Raw genomic sequence first — 16,459 nt, 5'->3', positions numbered from 1 at the left:
GAAACCCTGCTTGGGTTAGATTCGGTTGACTCTTGAGAATTTCTGAGCTTAAAATCAAACCAAATTCTGCCTAAATTTGCTAATACAGCAAATAAATTGATCAGGAAGTCAGCAAGGGGCTCCCTGCTGAATTTGCAGAGTGGTGGCTTCTTCCTTTGCAGAATGCCGTTAGGCGTGGCAGCGCCCTCTTTTGATGTATTATGGGTACTACAGCTAGGCTCCTGGAGTTGCTCCCTAGAGCCACCGCGCTGTGCTGCTCGCGTGACTCCTTTAAACCCCGCAGTAACGGTCTTTGCTGAGCTCTCCAGAGCGGCAGCTGCTGGTGCCTGGACAGCATGCGGTGGGGAACTGCTTCTGGACGCAGTTGCTTCGGGCTGCTCCGCAAAGAAGGGGGCCTGATGCAGACAGGAGGCAGCGGTGCAGGATCCAAGTGTTACATAGCATGCCCGAAAGGTGAGCACTTAACTACAGAGTTTGCGCATCAACTCTTCCTTTGTTTTTTGAGACAGGGACTCACTGTGTAGCCTTGGCTGCCCTGGACTAACTTTGTAGACCAGGCTGGCCTTGAACTCTCAGTGATCCACCTGCCTCTGCCTCCCGAGTGCTGGGATTAAAAGGGCATGGGCCACCACCGCCCGCTCCTTTTCTCTCGCCTCCCCCCACAGGGTTTCTCTGTGTAGCCTTGGCTCTCTGGGACTCGTTTTGTAGACCAGGCTGGCCTGGAACTCACAGAGATCCACCTGCCTCTGCCTCCGCCTCCCTGAGGGCTGGGTTTAAAGGCGTGGACCATGATGCCTGGCTGTGCATCTACTCTTAAGTGATTGCCTGAGAGAGCCCTGAAGCAGCCATAGGCAACCGACTAAGGGAGAAGTGTTGACTTGTGAAAGAGGCATTATGAGTTAATTGCTGCAAAACAGATCTTTGACAGAAAATCCAGAGTTAACTATTGGAGGGAAGTTAAAACTGGAAGAATTAGGGGCTGGAGAGATGCCTCAGCTGTTAAGAGCATTAACTGAGATACCCTATGAGCATATACAGGGGGAGGTAATCCCCCTCAGGAACAGTCATAGGGGAGGGGAATAATGGGAAAATGGGGGGGAGGGATGAATGGGAGGATACAAGGGATGGGATAAACATTGAGATGTAACAAGAATAAATTAATTAAAAAAAAAAAAGCATTAACTGATCTTCCAGAGGACCAAGGTTCAATTTCCAACACCCACATTGCATCTCATAACTGTCTGTAACTCCAAGATGACAACTTCGTACAGACATACATGCAGGCAAAACGGCAATTAACATAAAATAAAAATAAGTAAATTTAAAAAATTTTTTTCAATGGGAAGCTGCTTGGTACGCTACTAAGCAAACAGGGCGGCAAAGCAGAGAAAAGCACTTGGTTCAGGAAAGATAAAGCTGTGCCATGGTGGCCTAGTAGTAAGACTCAAAGTTAAGGAACAGAAGACAGTTTGGATGTTGTTTAAGAAATAGGAAGTGGCAGTGTGAATCTTGCCAGATGCACAGTATTGACACCAAGTAAGTACCAAAAGCAGCTGTGACTAATGACCAAAACTAAGTCAGCTAACAGTGATCGCCCATCCTTAGATGGGGCCAGAAGATGAAAAGGGAATGAATAGGTGCTTCTCAGAAGGCAGCCTTCGGAAACCGGGAATGCCTGGTGAAAAATGCTGAGGCTTTTAAGGGGAGTAGACAGCACATTGTAAATGCACATTTATTAGAAAGGACTGAGAGCAATGGAACAACTGAATGGCTTCAAATGAGTGCAATTTCAATATCTGTCTTCTGCTTTTCTTTCTTTCTTTCTTTTTTTTTTTTTCTTTTTTCTTTTTTTTTTTTTTTAGACAGGGTTTCTCTGTGTAGCCTTAACTGTCCTGGACTCACTTTGTAGACCAGGCTGACCTCGAACTCACAGCGATCCACCTGCCTCTGCCTCCTGAGTGCTGGGATTACCAGCATGCGCCACCACTGCCTGGCTCTGTCTTCTGCTTTTCAAGACCAATTAAAGAATTCTAACATGTTATACATTAAATTTATTTTAACTTCTTATATTTATGGCATTCTTACCATTGTCGGTTCCTGCATTTTAAATCTTGGTTAAACCTATTTCATTATGTAACTGAAAATCCTAAGGGTGTTTTTTTGTTGGGTTTTTTTGCTTTGTTTTGTTTTGTTTTTCGTTGATGTTGTTAATTCTCAGCAGATATGAAGAGGGTTGAGAAAGGATGGTCAAATTTGTTTGGAATGTTATTATCCCTGTTTTTCAGCATTATTTATTTTGGTGACGTGAATTCTGTTATCTGATACTAAGCACAGTTAACTTAAGAAGACCCTAAGAAATGCTAGGTATGGTTTCTTTCCACACCTATCATAAGCATCTCCTGTGACAGTGGTACTATAAGACAAGCTTCTATATATGTTATGGTGATAATAATTAAAAATAATATATAAGGGGGCTGGAGAGATGGCTCAGAGGTTAAGAGCACTGACTGCTCTTCCAAAGGTCATGAGTTCAATTCCCAGCAACCACATGGTGGCTCACAACCATCTATAATGAAATCTGGTGCTCTCTTCTAGCCGCAGGCAGAATGCTATATACATAATAAATAAATCTTTAAAAAAATAATAATATATAATCATATATTTAGATATTTTTACTTCCTTTTATATGCCTCTATATTGATTTTATATTGGTTTCTTGAGTTTTTTTTTTTTTCTATTACTTTTAAAATTTTGTATTTCCAGTAAATGCTCTTAAAGGTTTTACACAGAACATGTAAATGTGAATGATTGGCCAGGCATGGTGGCGCACACCTTTAATCCCAGCACTTAGGGAGGCAGAGGCAGGCAAATCACTGTGAGTTCGAGGCCAGCCTGGTCTACAAAGTGAGTCCAGGACAGCCAAAGCTACACAGAGAGACCCTGTCTAGAAAAAAAAAATGTGAATGGTTGAAAAAAACATAAATGGTAAACAGGTATTTAAATAAAAGTTGGGTGTGGTGGTGCAGGCCTGTAATCCCAGCTTTCTAGGAGGCAGAGGCAGGTAGATCTCTGAGTTTAAGGCCAGCCTGGTCTACAAAGAGAGTTTCAGGATAGCCAGGGCTACAGAGAAACCATGTCTCAAAAACCATAAAAGTAAAAAAATAAAATAGAAGTAAACAAAACATTTTTGTGGATGAAAGATTCCATTGGTTATATTACTGTTTGCTTTAATAGCATGAAACTAGTATATCAGTATATAATCTGTGGCGGACAGCTTTTCTTTTCCCTACGTTTATGAAGCAACATACAAGGCTAAGAAGTGCCATTGAGATACCTCAGCAAAGAAAGGCACCAGCTGCCCAGACTGACCCGAGTTCATGCCCAGAACCTACATGGTTAAAGGCGAACACTGTTGTAGTGTCAAAGCCAAGATCCAAGCACTCATGGAGACCACAGTGTGGGAGAATCTTAGATACTTCTTTCATGACCTTTGCACTCAAGCAAAGCTTAACAGAAGCATTAGCATTTAGCATAAACACATTGTTACAGGTATTTGTTTTTCAAGACAGGGTTTCTCTGTGTAGCCTTGGCTGGTCTGGATTCCATTTGTAGACCAGGTTGGCCTCGAACTCACAGAGATCCACCTGCCTCTGCCTCCCGAGTGCTGGAATTACAAGGATGCACCACCACGCCCGGCCACTGTTACAGTTTTTAACATCATTTTGGTCTGCCAGTTTCAGAAAGCCTCATTTTTCAAGTCAGGTCTGCCTGGTTTTCAGGAGTTATCTGTGGTCTGTTGATTTGAAAACCATTCTGTACAATAGGAGCATAAATCTCACTTTATCTGAGAAATACAAATACCAGACTTTGGAAACAAGTCTGAAAGCTGAACGATAGGGAGAATGGAGGCCCTGTTATTATTTAAACCATATTAAAATCAGTAGTGAAGGCAGAAATGGGGGAGTCAGCTTCTAGCGAACACCAACCCTGAAAGTGTTTGGTCACATGCAAACACACTCATTCATGCACACACACTCAACTCACACATGTGCACACACTTTCATTAAATAAATAAATGTAAAATAAAAAGTGAGGACTACAAAATACTCACTGATTGCTCCCTTGACTTTGCTGAGAATTGAGCATGGGTTCCTGTAGGCACACTTACCTGGGCTCTCAGTATGGTTTTCTTTTTTATGTTGCAGCAGCAATAGGACAGTGCCCTGAAAAGGAAATTCAGATAGAAAGGGGAACTAAAGACTCCTGCTGTACTGAAGTAGCATGCACAACTCTTTCAGTACTTGAATTACAAGGAAATTTAGGTTTTGCCATTGTTTTTACCCCATAGAGATAAATATGACACTTTGACATGTAGATATACATTAAGTCATATCAATTTAATTGAAGCTGCAGTTTTTGAAAATCACTTAGAGATGATGTCTGGCCACTTTTCCTGTACTAATTTTTTTTTTTTTTAATTATATGTTGCACATGAGATAAATGTTTTTGTTTCAACTCAAGCTACTATAGTAATTCCTTTTACTTAGCTTTTTGTGTCTGCTATGTGTGTACAGGTGCCTCTAGAGGCCAGAAGAAGGCATCAGATCCTCTGTAGCTTCCTGATATGGGTGCTGAGAATCGAACTCTGGTCCCTCACACCAAGCCATTTCACCAGCCTCATTGGCTTTGTTTATTTTTATTTTATTTTATGTGTGTTGGTATGAGGGTGTCAGATCTTGGAGTTACAGACAGTTATGAGCTGCCATGTGAGTGCTGGGAATTGAACGCGGGTCCTTTGGAAGAGGAGGCAGTGCTTTTAACCACTGAATTTCTCTCTGAATTTGAGGTCAGCCTGGTCTACAGCGTGAGTCCAGGACAGCCAAGGCTACACAGAGAAACCCTGTCTCGAAAAACAAAACAAAATAATAAAATATGAAAAAAGTGAGAAGGGGAGAAAGCTCAGTTGGTAGAAGGCCTGCCTAGCACACAAGAAGTCCTTGGTTGGCTTGGTAACACCACATATTCCAGGCAATTGGTGTGTATATCTAACCTCGGCTGGCTCAGGAAGTGGAGGTAACCATGAACCCCTCACCCTCCTGCCTCCTGTCCTCAGGGTCTTGGATTACTTGCGTACACCGCCATACCTAGCCAGTTTGCTGCTTTTGAAGCTACTCTGGCAGCAGGAACAAATGAATCCCCCCTCCTTACAAAAAAGAAGAAGAAGAATTATCAAAACAAAACTGGTGTAGCCTCTTAGTTTCCTAGTCCTAAAAAGAACACCCATTCTATTGGCTTCGTATACTCAGCTTTGACAGCTGCCCCGTTCCTCACATTTTTCCTTACATTTTTCCCTCCAAATTCTACCAGAGAATAAGAGAAGTTAGTTTTCAAAGGCCTTGCAAGTCTTCCTTACTGAGAATGCTTAGTCTCCACCCCTCAAATTTCTGTGTGAGGGGCAGTGTCAGGAAATGAATGGCTCTGAGTTACAATCTGAGATCACAGATCTGAAGAGCCTGTTAGAAGTGAAAATAGGAGGAAGTGCTTTGAGGAGAAATAAAACTGTACAGAGTGATGGGATATAGTGTGCAGGGCAGGAAGTGACTGAAGCAAAGGAACAAGCTGTGAGGTTTGATGTTTAGAACAATCTATTCATGCCATTTATCTGACCTTCCCTCTTTCCAACAGTAAATCCTCTTTTGCCCTAGACCCTAATTCTACTGATTTTAAGGCTGAGCACAGGACCTTTCTGTACTGTTGTGCAGTTTATATTCTGCATGCCCCTAGAGGGCACGAGTCATATGTAATTATTGTAAGTTTGGACACCTTGTGTGACAGCTTTCCAGCAGATGGCAGTAAAGTTCAGGAGGACACAGTGGCCTTTTCCAACTTGTGCAAATGTAGAAACTTTTTTTTTCCCGAGACAGGGTTTCTCTGTGTAGCCCTGGCTGTTGTCCTACACTCACTTTGTAGACCAGGCTGGCCTCAAACTCACAAGAGATCCTCCTGCTTCTGCCTCCCAAGTGCTGGGATTACAGGTGGGTGCCAAGGTGCCCAGCTAGCTTTTAGATTTACTGATTTTGTTTATATGTTTATATATATGTTTATATGATTTTATTTGTGTGCCCATGGATGCCAGAAGAGGGCATCAGATCATCTGGAACTCAAGTTACATACAATTGTGAGCCCCCCCTGTGGATGCTGGGAACTGAGCTCAGATATTCTGAAGATCAAGCAGCCAGTTCTCTTAGCTGCTGGGTCATCTCTGCAGCCCTTTGTTGTTGTTGTTTTACACTGGGAGTTGTTAACAATATAGATCAGTTGTTCTATAGAGTATTTCTTGAGTTTGTTTAGTTGTTTTCTCAGGCGTAGTGGTGCACACCTTTAATCCCAGCACTCATGAGGCAGGAAGATCTCTGATTTGAAGCTAGCCTGGTCTACAAAGTGAGTCTGGGATAGCCAGGTCTATCACACAGAGAAACCTTGTCTTGGAGTGGGCGGGGGAGGTATGTATTGGGCTGTAATTCCGTAGAAACAGCATTATGTCTTTCTTAGATGTGTCATATCCAGGGGCACATACCATAAGTTTGTTGTGTTGGCGACATGGACCCTCTCTGCGTCCTATATTGAAACTACACTTACAGACATGTATGTGCCTGAACTCTGACTATAGGAACCATCCTACTTAGCACTGGCCTCTTACATAGGTCTCTGTCTATTCGGTTTTCCTCTACAGTCTTGGTTCAGTCATGTGCACCTGAGTGCCTCCTTGTTTTTTTTCCATGATTTGCACTATCTGGAACTCAGTTTCCACCAGGAATCATCAGACCTGGTAAAGCACACAAGTTGGTTGCATGTAGGTAATAATGTGCTCTATGTTCTTGGCCTTGAAACAGCTGTAGGGAGAGGGTGCCATTTTCTTCATTTTACAATGCAGGATGGCTTAGAAGAGTTAAAGTAACACAGGTAGGAATACCAAGGCTCAGACTCTTCTGTTTAACTTTAGAGGCCTTGTTCATTTTTATAAGACCAGGCTGGGTGATTTTGCAAGACCTTGTTTCAAGAATAAATAAAAACAGTATGGCCAGGTGTATGTCACGGGCCTGCAGTTCCAGCTCTTAGGAAACTAGGATGATAGGGAGATAAGCGGTTCCATCAGTAAAGCTCAGCACAGGAAGGGTGGTCCTGGCTTCTCTAACTTCTTTTTCCTCTCTGTTGGCAGTGCGCGATCTGATTTTCTGGCGAGATGTGAAGAAGACTGGGTTTGTCTTTGGTACCACGCTGATCATGCTGCTCTCTCTAGCAGCTTTCAGTGTCATCAGTGTGGTCTCTTACCTCATCCTGGCTCTTCTCTCTGTCACCATCAGCTTCAGAGTCTACAAGTCTGTCATTCAAGCTGTGCAGAAGTCGGAAGAAGGCCACCCCTTCAAGTGAGTGTGCTGAGATGCTCAGGTCTGAAATGCTAACCTGCCCTTTGCAGTTGATTGATGCAGCCCCTAAGAACCTTGCAGCCACCCTAACAAGTGATCAAATTAGTATCAGAGAACCTTTGTTTTGTTTTGTTTTTTTGAGACAGGGTTTCTCTGGCTGTCCAGGAACTCACTCTGTAGACCAAGCTGGACTTGAACTCTACCTCCCAAGTGCTGGAACTAAAGGCATGTGCCAGCACAGCCTGACTGAGAACTTCTAACTAATTAGAGCCTCACCTTTCAGGCTAAAGGTCACTGTCAGTAGTGAGCAGGGCATGGAGCAGCTTGCCCAGGAGAGCCCTCAGTCAGCCTTGTGTCCATATTTCAGCCCTATATGGTAATAGCCAAAAACAGCTTTGAAATCCTAGTTCTGGAACCAGTTTACTCTGTTTTATTCTGAGTTTTATTTCTGACTTATGTTAGTTCTAGTGCAGATTCTCTGGGTCTGAGGGCAATTATTTTTAACCTTTAAAATATTGTTTATGAGGCTGGGGAGATAGCTCAGCAGTTGAGAGCACTGACTTCTAGAGGTCCTGAGTTCAGTTCCCAGCAACCCCATTGTGGCTTACAACCATCTATAATGAGATCTGATGCCCTCTTCTGTCATGCAGGCACACATGCAAATAGAACACTCATGTACATACATACATACATACATACATTTTTAAAATACATTGTTTATATATGTGGGTGTTTTGCCTGCATATATGTCTGTGCAACATATGTGTGTGGTGTCCTTGCAGGCCAAAAGAGGGCATCTGGCCCCCTGGAACTATAGTTACGGGTTGTAAGCTGCTGGAAGTGCTGGGAATTGAACTCAGGTCTTCTGGGTTGGGTGGTGGTGGTGGTGGTGGTGGTGGTGGTGGTTCTAGACTGGGTTTCTCTGTGTAGCCTTGGCTGTCCTGGAACTCTCTCTGTAGACAAGCTGGCCTTGAACTCAAGAGATCCACCTGCTTCTGCCTCCCAATTGCTGTAATAAGGCGTGTGCCACCACACCCAGCTTTTTGTTTTGTTTGTTTTGTTTAAATAATTTATTTACCTTTATTTTATGTACATTGGTGTTTAACCTGCCTGTATGTCTGTGTAAGGGTGTCAGATCTTGGAGTTACAGATAGTTGTGAGCTGCCATGTGAGTGCTGGGAATTGAACCCAGGTCCTCAACTAATGAATATCTCTCCGCCCCCACACCCCCTTTTTGTTGTTTTTGTTTTTGTTTTTTTCAAGCAGGGTTTCTGTGTAGCCTTGGCTGTACTAGACTTGCTTTGTAGACCAGGCTAGCCTCGAACTCACAACATTCCACCTGCCTCTGCCTCCCTGACGGCTGGGATTATAGGCTCAAACTCAGATCTTCTGGAAGAGCAAACAGTTTCTTAAGCATTGAGCCATCTTGCCAGCCCTAATCTGGAGACAGATTTCAATGCCTTTCTGGATATGCTGTAACTTTAACAAAAGGTTCGTCGTGTTTGTGCTGCTGAAATTCTTTGCCCATAAAAATTTGTATTTGAGCTTTAGCTTTTATAAGCCCTTTATCCCGTTGTCACAGAGCCGCTGCTACGAGCTTTCTGGAATAGTTGCTGGCTCCATCCTAGGGCTTGTACTTTCTGTTGATAGAAATCAAAGGGATAACTTAAGTCCTATGTGTATCCTTAAAATTCTACTGTAAATTAATTTTAATGAACCAGTAGTTGTTGACTGAGTGAGTGAATACATTTTATAAGCTCAGATGTCTTAATAATAGTCCTCCTTTGTGTCATTTCTGTGAATTTATAAAATCTTTTTACCAAATTATATTCATTGCAACATCTAGGTTTTGTTTGTTTGGTTGGTTGGTTTATTGTTTTATTAAGACAAGGTCTCACTGCGTCACCCTGGCTGGCCTGGAACTCACTTATGTAGACCTGGCTAGCCTCAAACTTACAGAAATCTATCTGTCTGCTTCCACACCTGGAAACAGCCAGTGTTTAAAACCTTTATGTTTGAAAGTACTTTCTTAATAAACAGGAAGAAGAAGAACTCAATGCCTCTCACTCTTCTGATCTTCCAGGAATCTGAGCTCCTCGGAGTGTCTTCAAAGCCGACAGTCAGTAGATGATTAGTAGTAGTAGTATCAGTGGGAGTGAATGAGCAGGTTATGAGCACAAGGTGTGGTGGCGCATGCTTGTAATTGCAGCATTTGGGAGGCCAAGGCAGGCAGATCTGGGTATAAGTTCTGGGTAATCCAGGGCTATGTAGTTGAGACCCTTTCCCTGCCTGCATCCCCCCACCTCCATTTTCTAAAAAAAAAATCTCAACTTCCAAGAACAGAACAGTGTGTTGTGTGGTTTCCAGCCCTACCATATTCATGGTCTCTACTCTGCTCAATCTTCCCTTTTCTCCCTCGACTCCCCCTTTTTTTTAAATTAGGGATGGAACCTGGGACCTTACACATATAAGGCAAGTGCTCTACCACTGAGAGCTATAATCCCAGCCCTTTTATTTTCTTTTAGTTTTTGTTTTGGTGGTGATTGTTTGAAACAAGATCTCTCTATGTAGCTTTGGGTGTTGTGGAACTTACTAAGACAGGGGTTAGCCAGCAAGATGCTCAGTAGGGAAAGGTGTTTATCTCCAAGTTTGACAGTCTTGAGTCCAGTCCTAAGGACCAACATAGAACCAGCTGCCACAAGCAACCTCTACATGTGCACCATAGTGTGCTCAAACAAACACACAGTTTTAGTCAATGTCCTCTTGCTGTGAATAGACAACAACATAATCGTGACATCTCTTATAGAGGAAAACATTTCATTGGGACTGGCTTACAATTGAGAGATTTAGTCCAGTATTATGGTAGGAAGCATGGCAGCCTGCAGGCCAACATGGTATTCCAAGAGGTAGCTGAGAGTTCTATATCTGGATCAGCAGGCAGCAGGCAGAGAGAGTATGAGCCACTGGACCTGGCTTGAGCCTCTGAACCCTCAAAGCCCATCCCCAGTGACACACTTTCTCCAACAAGGCCATACCTCCTAGTACTGCCACTGCCTACTAGCCTATGGGAGCCATGTATGCATGCATGCATACACACACAAACAGTGTACTTGGAAAGTTAGAATGGTGTTCACTTGTACTAAGAAGGAGGAGACAAGCAGGTCTCTGGGGCTTAAACAAGCAGCCAGCTGGTTTAGCCTGCTTAGTGGATTCCAGGCCAGTGGGGAACAAATAAGTAAATTTATTTTTTACAAAAGGTGTACATTGCCAGAGAAATGACACCCAAGGTTGTTCTCTGACGTCCACATAAATATACATACACACACAACTGAATTTTGTGGTTTTTGTTTGGTTGGTTGGTTGTTTTTGTTTGTTTGGTTGTTTTGTTTTGTTTTTTGGTTTTTGGTTTTTCGAGACAGGGTTTCTCTGTGTAGCCCTGGCTGTCCTGAACTCACTTGGTAGACCAGGTTGGCCTCAAACTCGGTGATCCGACTGCTTCTGACTCCCAAGTGCTGAGATTAAAGGCATGCGCTACCACACCCGGCTGAATTTTAGGTTTTTGCTTGTTTGTTTTATAATACTGAGGATTGAACACAGGATCTCATGCATGCTAGGCAAGTCCTCAGCTATCCAGTCTACATTCCCACAGTATATTTTGATGTATACACTCCAGATAGTTCCTCATTGTACATGAGAGCCCTACGTAGACAACTGGCATGTTGGCTTTTACCCAGTAAAAAGCAGCTGTGTCCCCCACAGATTTCTAGAATCTGTACAGCACCACTGTGCTGTAGAAGATTTTCCCCTTGTGTGTCACATGCGTGACTGTTTATGTTTTCTTCCTCGCAAGGGCCTACCTGGATGTGGACATTACACTCTCCTCAGAAGCTTTCCACAACTACATGAACGCTGCAATGGTGCACATCAACAGGGCCCTCAAACTCATCATTCGCCTCTTTCTGGTAGAAGACCTGGTTGACTCTTTGAAGGTTAGTTGCTGGGGTAGGCATGATTCCAAGGTAAAAGTGGGACAATCAGGGTTTTATCAGACAAGAGAAAGCCTGTAAACAAGGAAATAAGTATCAACAGAGAAAGCTGCCACCTCCCTCTGGAGAGCAGCGTTGGACGGCAGTCACAGCTCGGCACCCTGCACTTACTATTCTCTTACTGGCTGCAAGTAGGGGATCTGCGCCATGCATCAATGTATGGATGCAGACCTAGTTAGCTGACCTCTGTGTTGTCTTTATTCTCATTTAACCCTCTGACGTTGGCCTTCGCAGCTGGCTGTCTTCATGTGGCTGATGACCTACGTTGGTGCTGTTTTCAATGGAATCACCCTTTTGATTCTTGGTAAGGTGACAGAATATGTCCATGTGCTTATTTCTTGAAATAGTCTGTAAGACTTAAGTGTAAATGCTGAGCCAAATATCACAGCTGTTCATGAAGCGGAGGTAGGACGATCAAACCTGTCTCAAAATAAAAATTTTGGCGGAGCGGTGGTGGCACATACCTTTAATCCCAGCACGGGGAGGCAGAGGCAGGTGGATCTCTGTGAATTCAAGGCCAGCCTGGTCTACAAAGTGAGTTCAGGACAGCCAAGGCTACACAGAGAAACCCTGTCTCAAAAAACTAAAAACTAAAAAATAAAATAAATAAAAAATTTCAAAAGGGCTGGGGAAGCCAGGCATAATGGTACACACCTATAATCCTAGCACTAGGCAGATGGAAACAGGAGGACCAGGACTTCAATGTCATGTCACACTTGATAATGAGTTCTCAGCCCCTCTAGGATATATGAGACCCTCAATAAGACAAACAAAAAAACTTATCCCAGGGATAGAGTGCTTGCCTCAAGAGCATGCACACACGGCATGACCACATCTTCCACATAGTCAGTCTGTGGTGTCTGGAGAGTGGGCTAGGTATTAGAGCAACCTTCACTTGTGGCTATGAATTTATTAAATGGTCTCACAAGGAAATTTCAAAACAATTGTAAATAAAGAAACATTTAACTTTGGTTTAAATATGGGGACTTTGCTTTTGGATACCACTTTTGTAGTTTGTACAAAGAAAGCAGCCTGTTTGGAGTTTTTAACACTACCCTGATCTGCTCTCTCCTGGCTCTCCTCAGTTGAGAGAGTGCTTGTTGGCCAACCATTCTAACCAAATAAGTGAGTTCTAGGTTCAATGAGAGACTGAACTGTCTTAAAAAATAAAGTAGAGCTGGGCATGGTAGCGCATGTCTGTAATCCCAGCACTTGGGAGGCAGAGTCAGGCAGATCAATGTGAGTTCAAGGCCAGCTTAGTCGACAAAGTAAGTCCAGGACAGCCAAGGGTACACAAAGAAACCCTGTCTCGAAAAACAAAAATAAAATAAAGTACAGGGCTGGGGTGTAGCTTAGTTGGTAAAGTACTTGCCTAGTGTGCACAGGGCCCTGGGTTTTGAGCCCTAGCACCGCATAGTCAGTCTCTTTTTGGTTGTTTTCTGTACTTCATGAGGAAATGTTTGCTGTTTGAATCTCACATTTGCACTTGTCATGTCTGGATTCTGTCTTACAGCTGAGCTGCTTGTTTTCAGCGTCCCAATTGTCTACGAGAAATATAAGGTAGGCATTTGTCTGGAAGCAGATATGCTGAGTAATGGCGACTGGCTTCAATTCAGTTTAAGGAAAGCAAGAGAGCCTGGAGGCCTGGGGTAGATGTTCTGTGTCGTGGAGATGAGTTATCCATTCCAAACAGGAAGGCAAAAGATGCACTGCAGTAAGAGCTCAGCTTCTAAAACCTAAACTGCGCTTCAAGGAAATGTCAGTGTGACCAGATGTTTGCTTTGTGGGCAAACATCTAGATTAGTTATCTTACTAGAATACCTTTGGGGAGACCCAGGGAGCTGGCTCCTTTGATAAAATGCTTGTCACACAAGCATGAGTACCTAAGTTCACATCTCAAGCACCCACAGAAAAATACACTCAGGAAGATCACAAGTTCGGGTTCAACTTTGTCTTCATAGTAAGTTGGGGGCCAACTTAGTCTACATGAGACCCTATCTTTAAGTTAATTAGCTAGTTAATTAATAACAACACATAGAGCAATTGAAGAGAAACCTTATATCACATGCACACTCATACATGTATGCACAAACATACATACATATAAACAAGAAATATTTTTGGCTTCTTAGTATTAAATGAGCTAATCATGCCCAGGAGCCATAACACATCACAAGTATAGAATATAGATTAAATCTGCAGTTTCTGGTACTCAGAAAATATACTTCAGTGTTGCTAAAGAAAACACTACATGTGATGCACGCCTTAAATCCCAGCACTCAGGAAGCAGAGGCAGGTGGATCACTGTGAGTTCGAGGCCAGCCTGGTCTACAAAGTGAGTCCAGGCCAGCCAAGACTACACAGAGAAACCCTGTCTCAAAAAACAAAAAAAAAAAAAAAAAAAACACTATATAAGTTCTACCTCTACAAATGATGAGTAATTTTTATTTTGAAGTATTGTTTAAATTGAGAACAAAAGTTTGTAACTCTTTGAAAAACTGGACATCATTTTTATTTTTTAGAATAATAAATAGTGAAGTTTTTAATGGTTGCACTAAACAGGAGAACAGTGCATTTTCAGAGAGGGAGACTATTGCCAAAATAAATTGTATGAAAAAGGCCTTCAAGAAAATTCTTGGCCCCTTTGTTGCACAACTGAGTCATCCTTCCTTTCTTTCTTAAAGACGCAGATCGACCACTATGTTGGGATTGCCCGAGATCAGACCAAGTCAATTGTTGAAAAGTAAGTATACTTAGGAACCATGTTCACTATTTCCTCTATGTATCCCTCCCCCATAATTTTTAGTATATTATATAAAATGTACTGTCAAAAGTAACTAATTTTACCTTAAATAAAACCATAGATAGGTTTGTTAGGTTTTTACTTACATTATGAAGCATCTTTAGAAGCTGGGCGTGGTGCCGCACACCTGGAATCCCAGCACTCAGGGCGCAGAGGCAGGCAGATCTCTGTGTGGGTCCCAGGCCAGCCTGGTCTATAAAGTGAGTCCAGGACAGCCAAGGCTACACAGAGAAACCCTGTCTCGAGAAACAAAAACAAAAAAAGCATCTTTGGCTTTTGTTGTGGTGGTTTGGTTTGTTGTTTGTTGATTTAGAGACAGAGTCTTACTGTGCAGCTCAGCCTGGCCTGGAACTTAATAACCCATCCTCCAGCTCTCAAGAAAGAAAAGACCAACACAAATCCTGGGCTGTCAGATATCTTTGGTTAATTAGCCGTATTTTATTTTCATGTGTATCCAAGTTAAGGCAATCTTTCCTGTCTTTTCTTGTAAGTAAATAATGTAAAGCTTAAATCCTGGCAATTTGGTGAACACTTGTAATCCCAGTACTTGGGAGGCAGAAGAAGGTGGATCTTTGTGAGCTCAAGGGCCAGCCTGATCTACATAGTGGCTTCCAAGGCAGCCAGGGCTATACAGTGAGCGCCAATCTCAAAAAAAAAAGGGGGGGGGGGCAAAAATCCCTGTTTTCCTTTTTAAAGTGCTATGGTATCATGAAATCTTCATCTGATACTGTGAATCAGGGAGCTGCTTTTATTTTGAATTGTTCATAGCAAGATGAACCCAGCTCTGAATTAGAATGTTCTCCTTTTTCCTATGTTTTCTTCAGCTGTTCTTTAAGAAGTAAAGTGCCACTACTGTTACTTTGTACGTTCCATACCTCAGATTTTAGTGCCTTTTCACTTTATCAGAAAGACACTGAATAGAGTTAGACGGATAGTTTAGTGGTAAAGCAATTGCTTAGCATACATAGCCGCAGATTGGTCTTGATGCCAGAACCCTCAGCTGACTTCTTTGTTTCTTACCTTGCACTCTCACACTAACACCAGGTTGAAGGCATGCATAGATGCCTGGTGCTGTTCACCACCCCCACTGTTGTGTTAGCTGACATGTAATCCTCTGTGAGATGTCAAATTTGTGGAGAGTAGCTTTAATATCACTGACAGTGTGAATGACCACTTCACCAGACTAAAAGGCAGCTCTGATGTCCTCTTGCCAGACATTGGAGTTCAGAGAACTAAGAACCAACCAGCCATGCCCTTTTCATGTAGCTCTGTCTTGCTGACTTGTCATTCCTTTTTGGCACTCCTTTTCTTGCACTTCACAGAGTGAAAGAAATGGACTCTCGCATTGCCACACCAAGAGCCCAGCACTTTGAGTCTTCCTGGGTTCCAGTGAAGGACCAGGGAGGGATCACTGTGGTGACACAGGGTCAGGCTCTGCAGTAGGGCAATGTGGTTGGACCCTCAGGCTTGTTCCATGCAGAAAACAGCTGAGCCCTATGTAACTCCACCCATCCCTGAGGAAATATGAACCTAGAACAAAAATGTATATCAAAAACAAATATTTTCAGTTTTATTTTTCTTTCCTCAATAGGATTCAAGCAAAGCTTCCTGGAATTGCCAAAAAGAAGGCAGAATAAGCACATGGAAGCCAGAAGTGCAACAGTTACTAAAATGCCATTTAATAGTTATAACATCATCACTTGTACTATGACGGAACTTGCTCAGTGTCAGCTTGAGCTTGGTTCCAAGTTGTTCTTTTTAATTTGGTGTTCTCTCCCCTCCTCTCCTTTTCCCCTCAGTACCAAGCACAAGATGTGTTAGACTGAAAAAAGAACTGATCTCTTAGAATCCAAAAAATAAAGAGTGAATCAGATTAATAGAATTAATCAGACCATAGTGGTGGCGGAGCTTTTACCTGTACGATGAAAGGAGAAAAGAAGTGAGAAATGTCTCCAGGGTCCTCTATCCAGTTTCAAGGACTTGTATACAGCTCCCAGCTATAATTTTGCCCAGAAATAATGATTAACTTATGAATAAATAGTTTGTGGCAGGAGTGGATTCCTTCCATTGGGTTTGTGTGACCCATCTTCCTGCCTTACACCTAAATAGTTACTTGTACTGTTCTCTTCTTCCTTAGTGAAAGAACTGTCAGCTCTGAATAACTTACAGGTGGTAGCGGTAAT

The 16,459-nt window shown here is 42.7% G+C and overlaps 2 protein-coding genes across 5 annotated transcripts in view; one reads left to right on the top strand and one right to left on the bottom strand.

The window, feature by feature from the left end:
• The window catches only part of Rtn3 (reticulon 3), a 58,708-nt gene extending 42,563 nt beyond the window's left edge, over positions 1–16,145 (top strand). For all 4 annotated transcript variants that reach the window (XM_051146028.1, XM_051146027.1, XM_051146029.1 and 1 more), the window contains 6 exons: positions 7,220–7,427; positions 11,278–11,416; positions 11,708–11,777; positions 12,987–13,033; positions 14,158–14,216; positions 15,868–16,145. In XM_051146028.1, coding sequence (XP_051001985.1) covers positions 7,220–7,427; positions 11,278–11,416; positions 11,708–11,777; positions 12,987–13,033; positions 14,158–14,216; positions 15,868–15,913 — 569 coding nt within the window. In that variant the 3' untranslated portion in view covers positions 15,914–16,145. The remainder of the gene's footprint in view (positions 1–7,219; positions 7,428–11,277; positions 11,417–11,707; positions 11,778–12,986; positions 13,034–14,157; positions 14,217–15,867) is intronic.
• Positions 1–16,459, bottom strand: part of Macrod1 (mono-ADP ribosylhydrolase 1) — an 899,697-nt gene that overhangs the window by 510,799 nt on the left and 372,439 nt on the right. The gene's annotated exons all lie outside the window — the stretch shown is intronic.

The sequence above is a fragment of the Acomys russatus genome, chromosome 5 (genome assembly GCF_903995435.1).
Source record: "Acomys russatus chromosome 5, mAcoRus1.1, whole genome shotgun sequence".
NCBI classification, from domain to species: domain Eukaryota; kingdom Metazoa; phylum Chordata; class Mammalia; order Rodentia; family Muridae; genus Acomys; species Acomys russatus.
The sequence above is the reverse complement of the archived record's forward strand: the minus strand, read 5'-3'. Positions and strand labels throughout refer to the sequence as shown.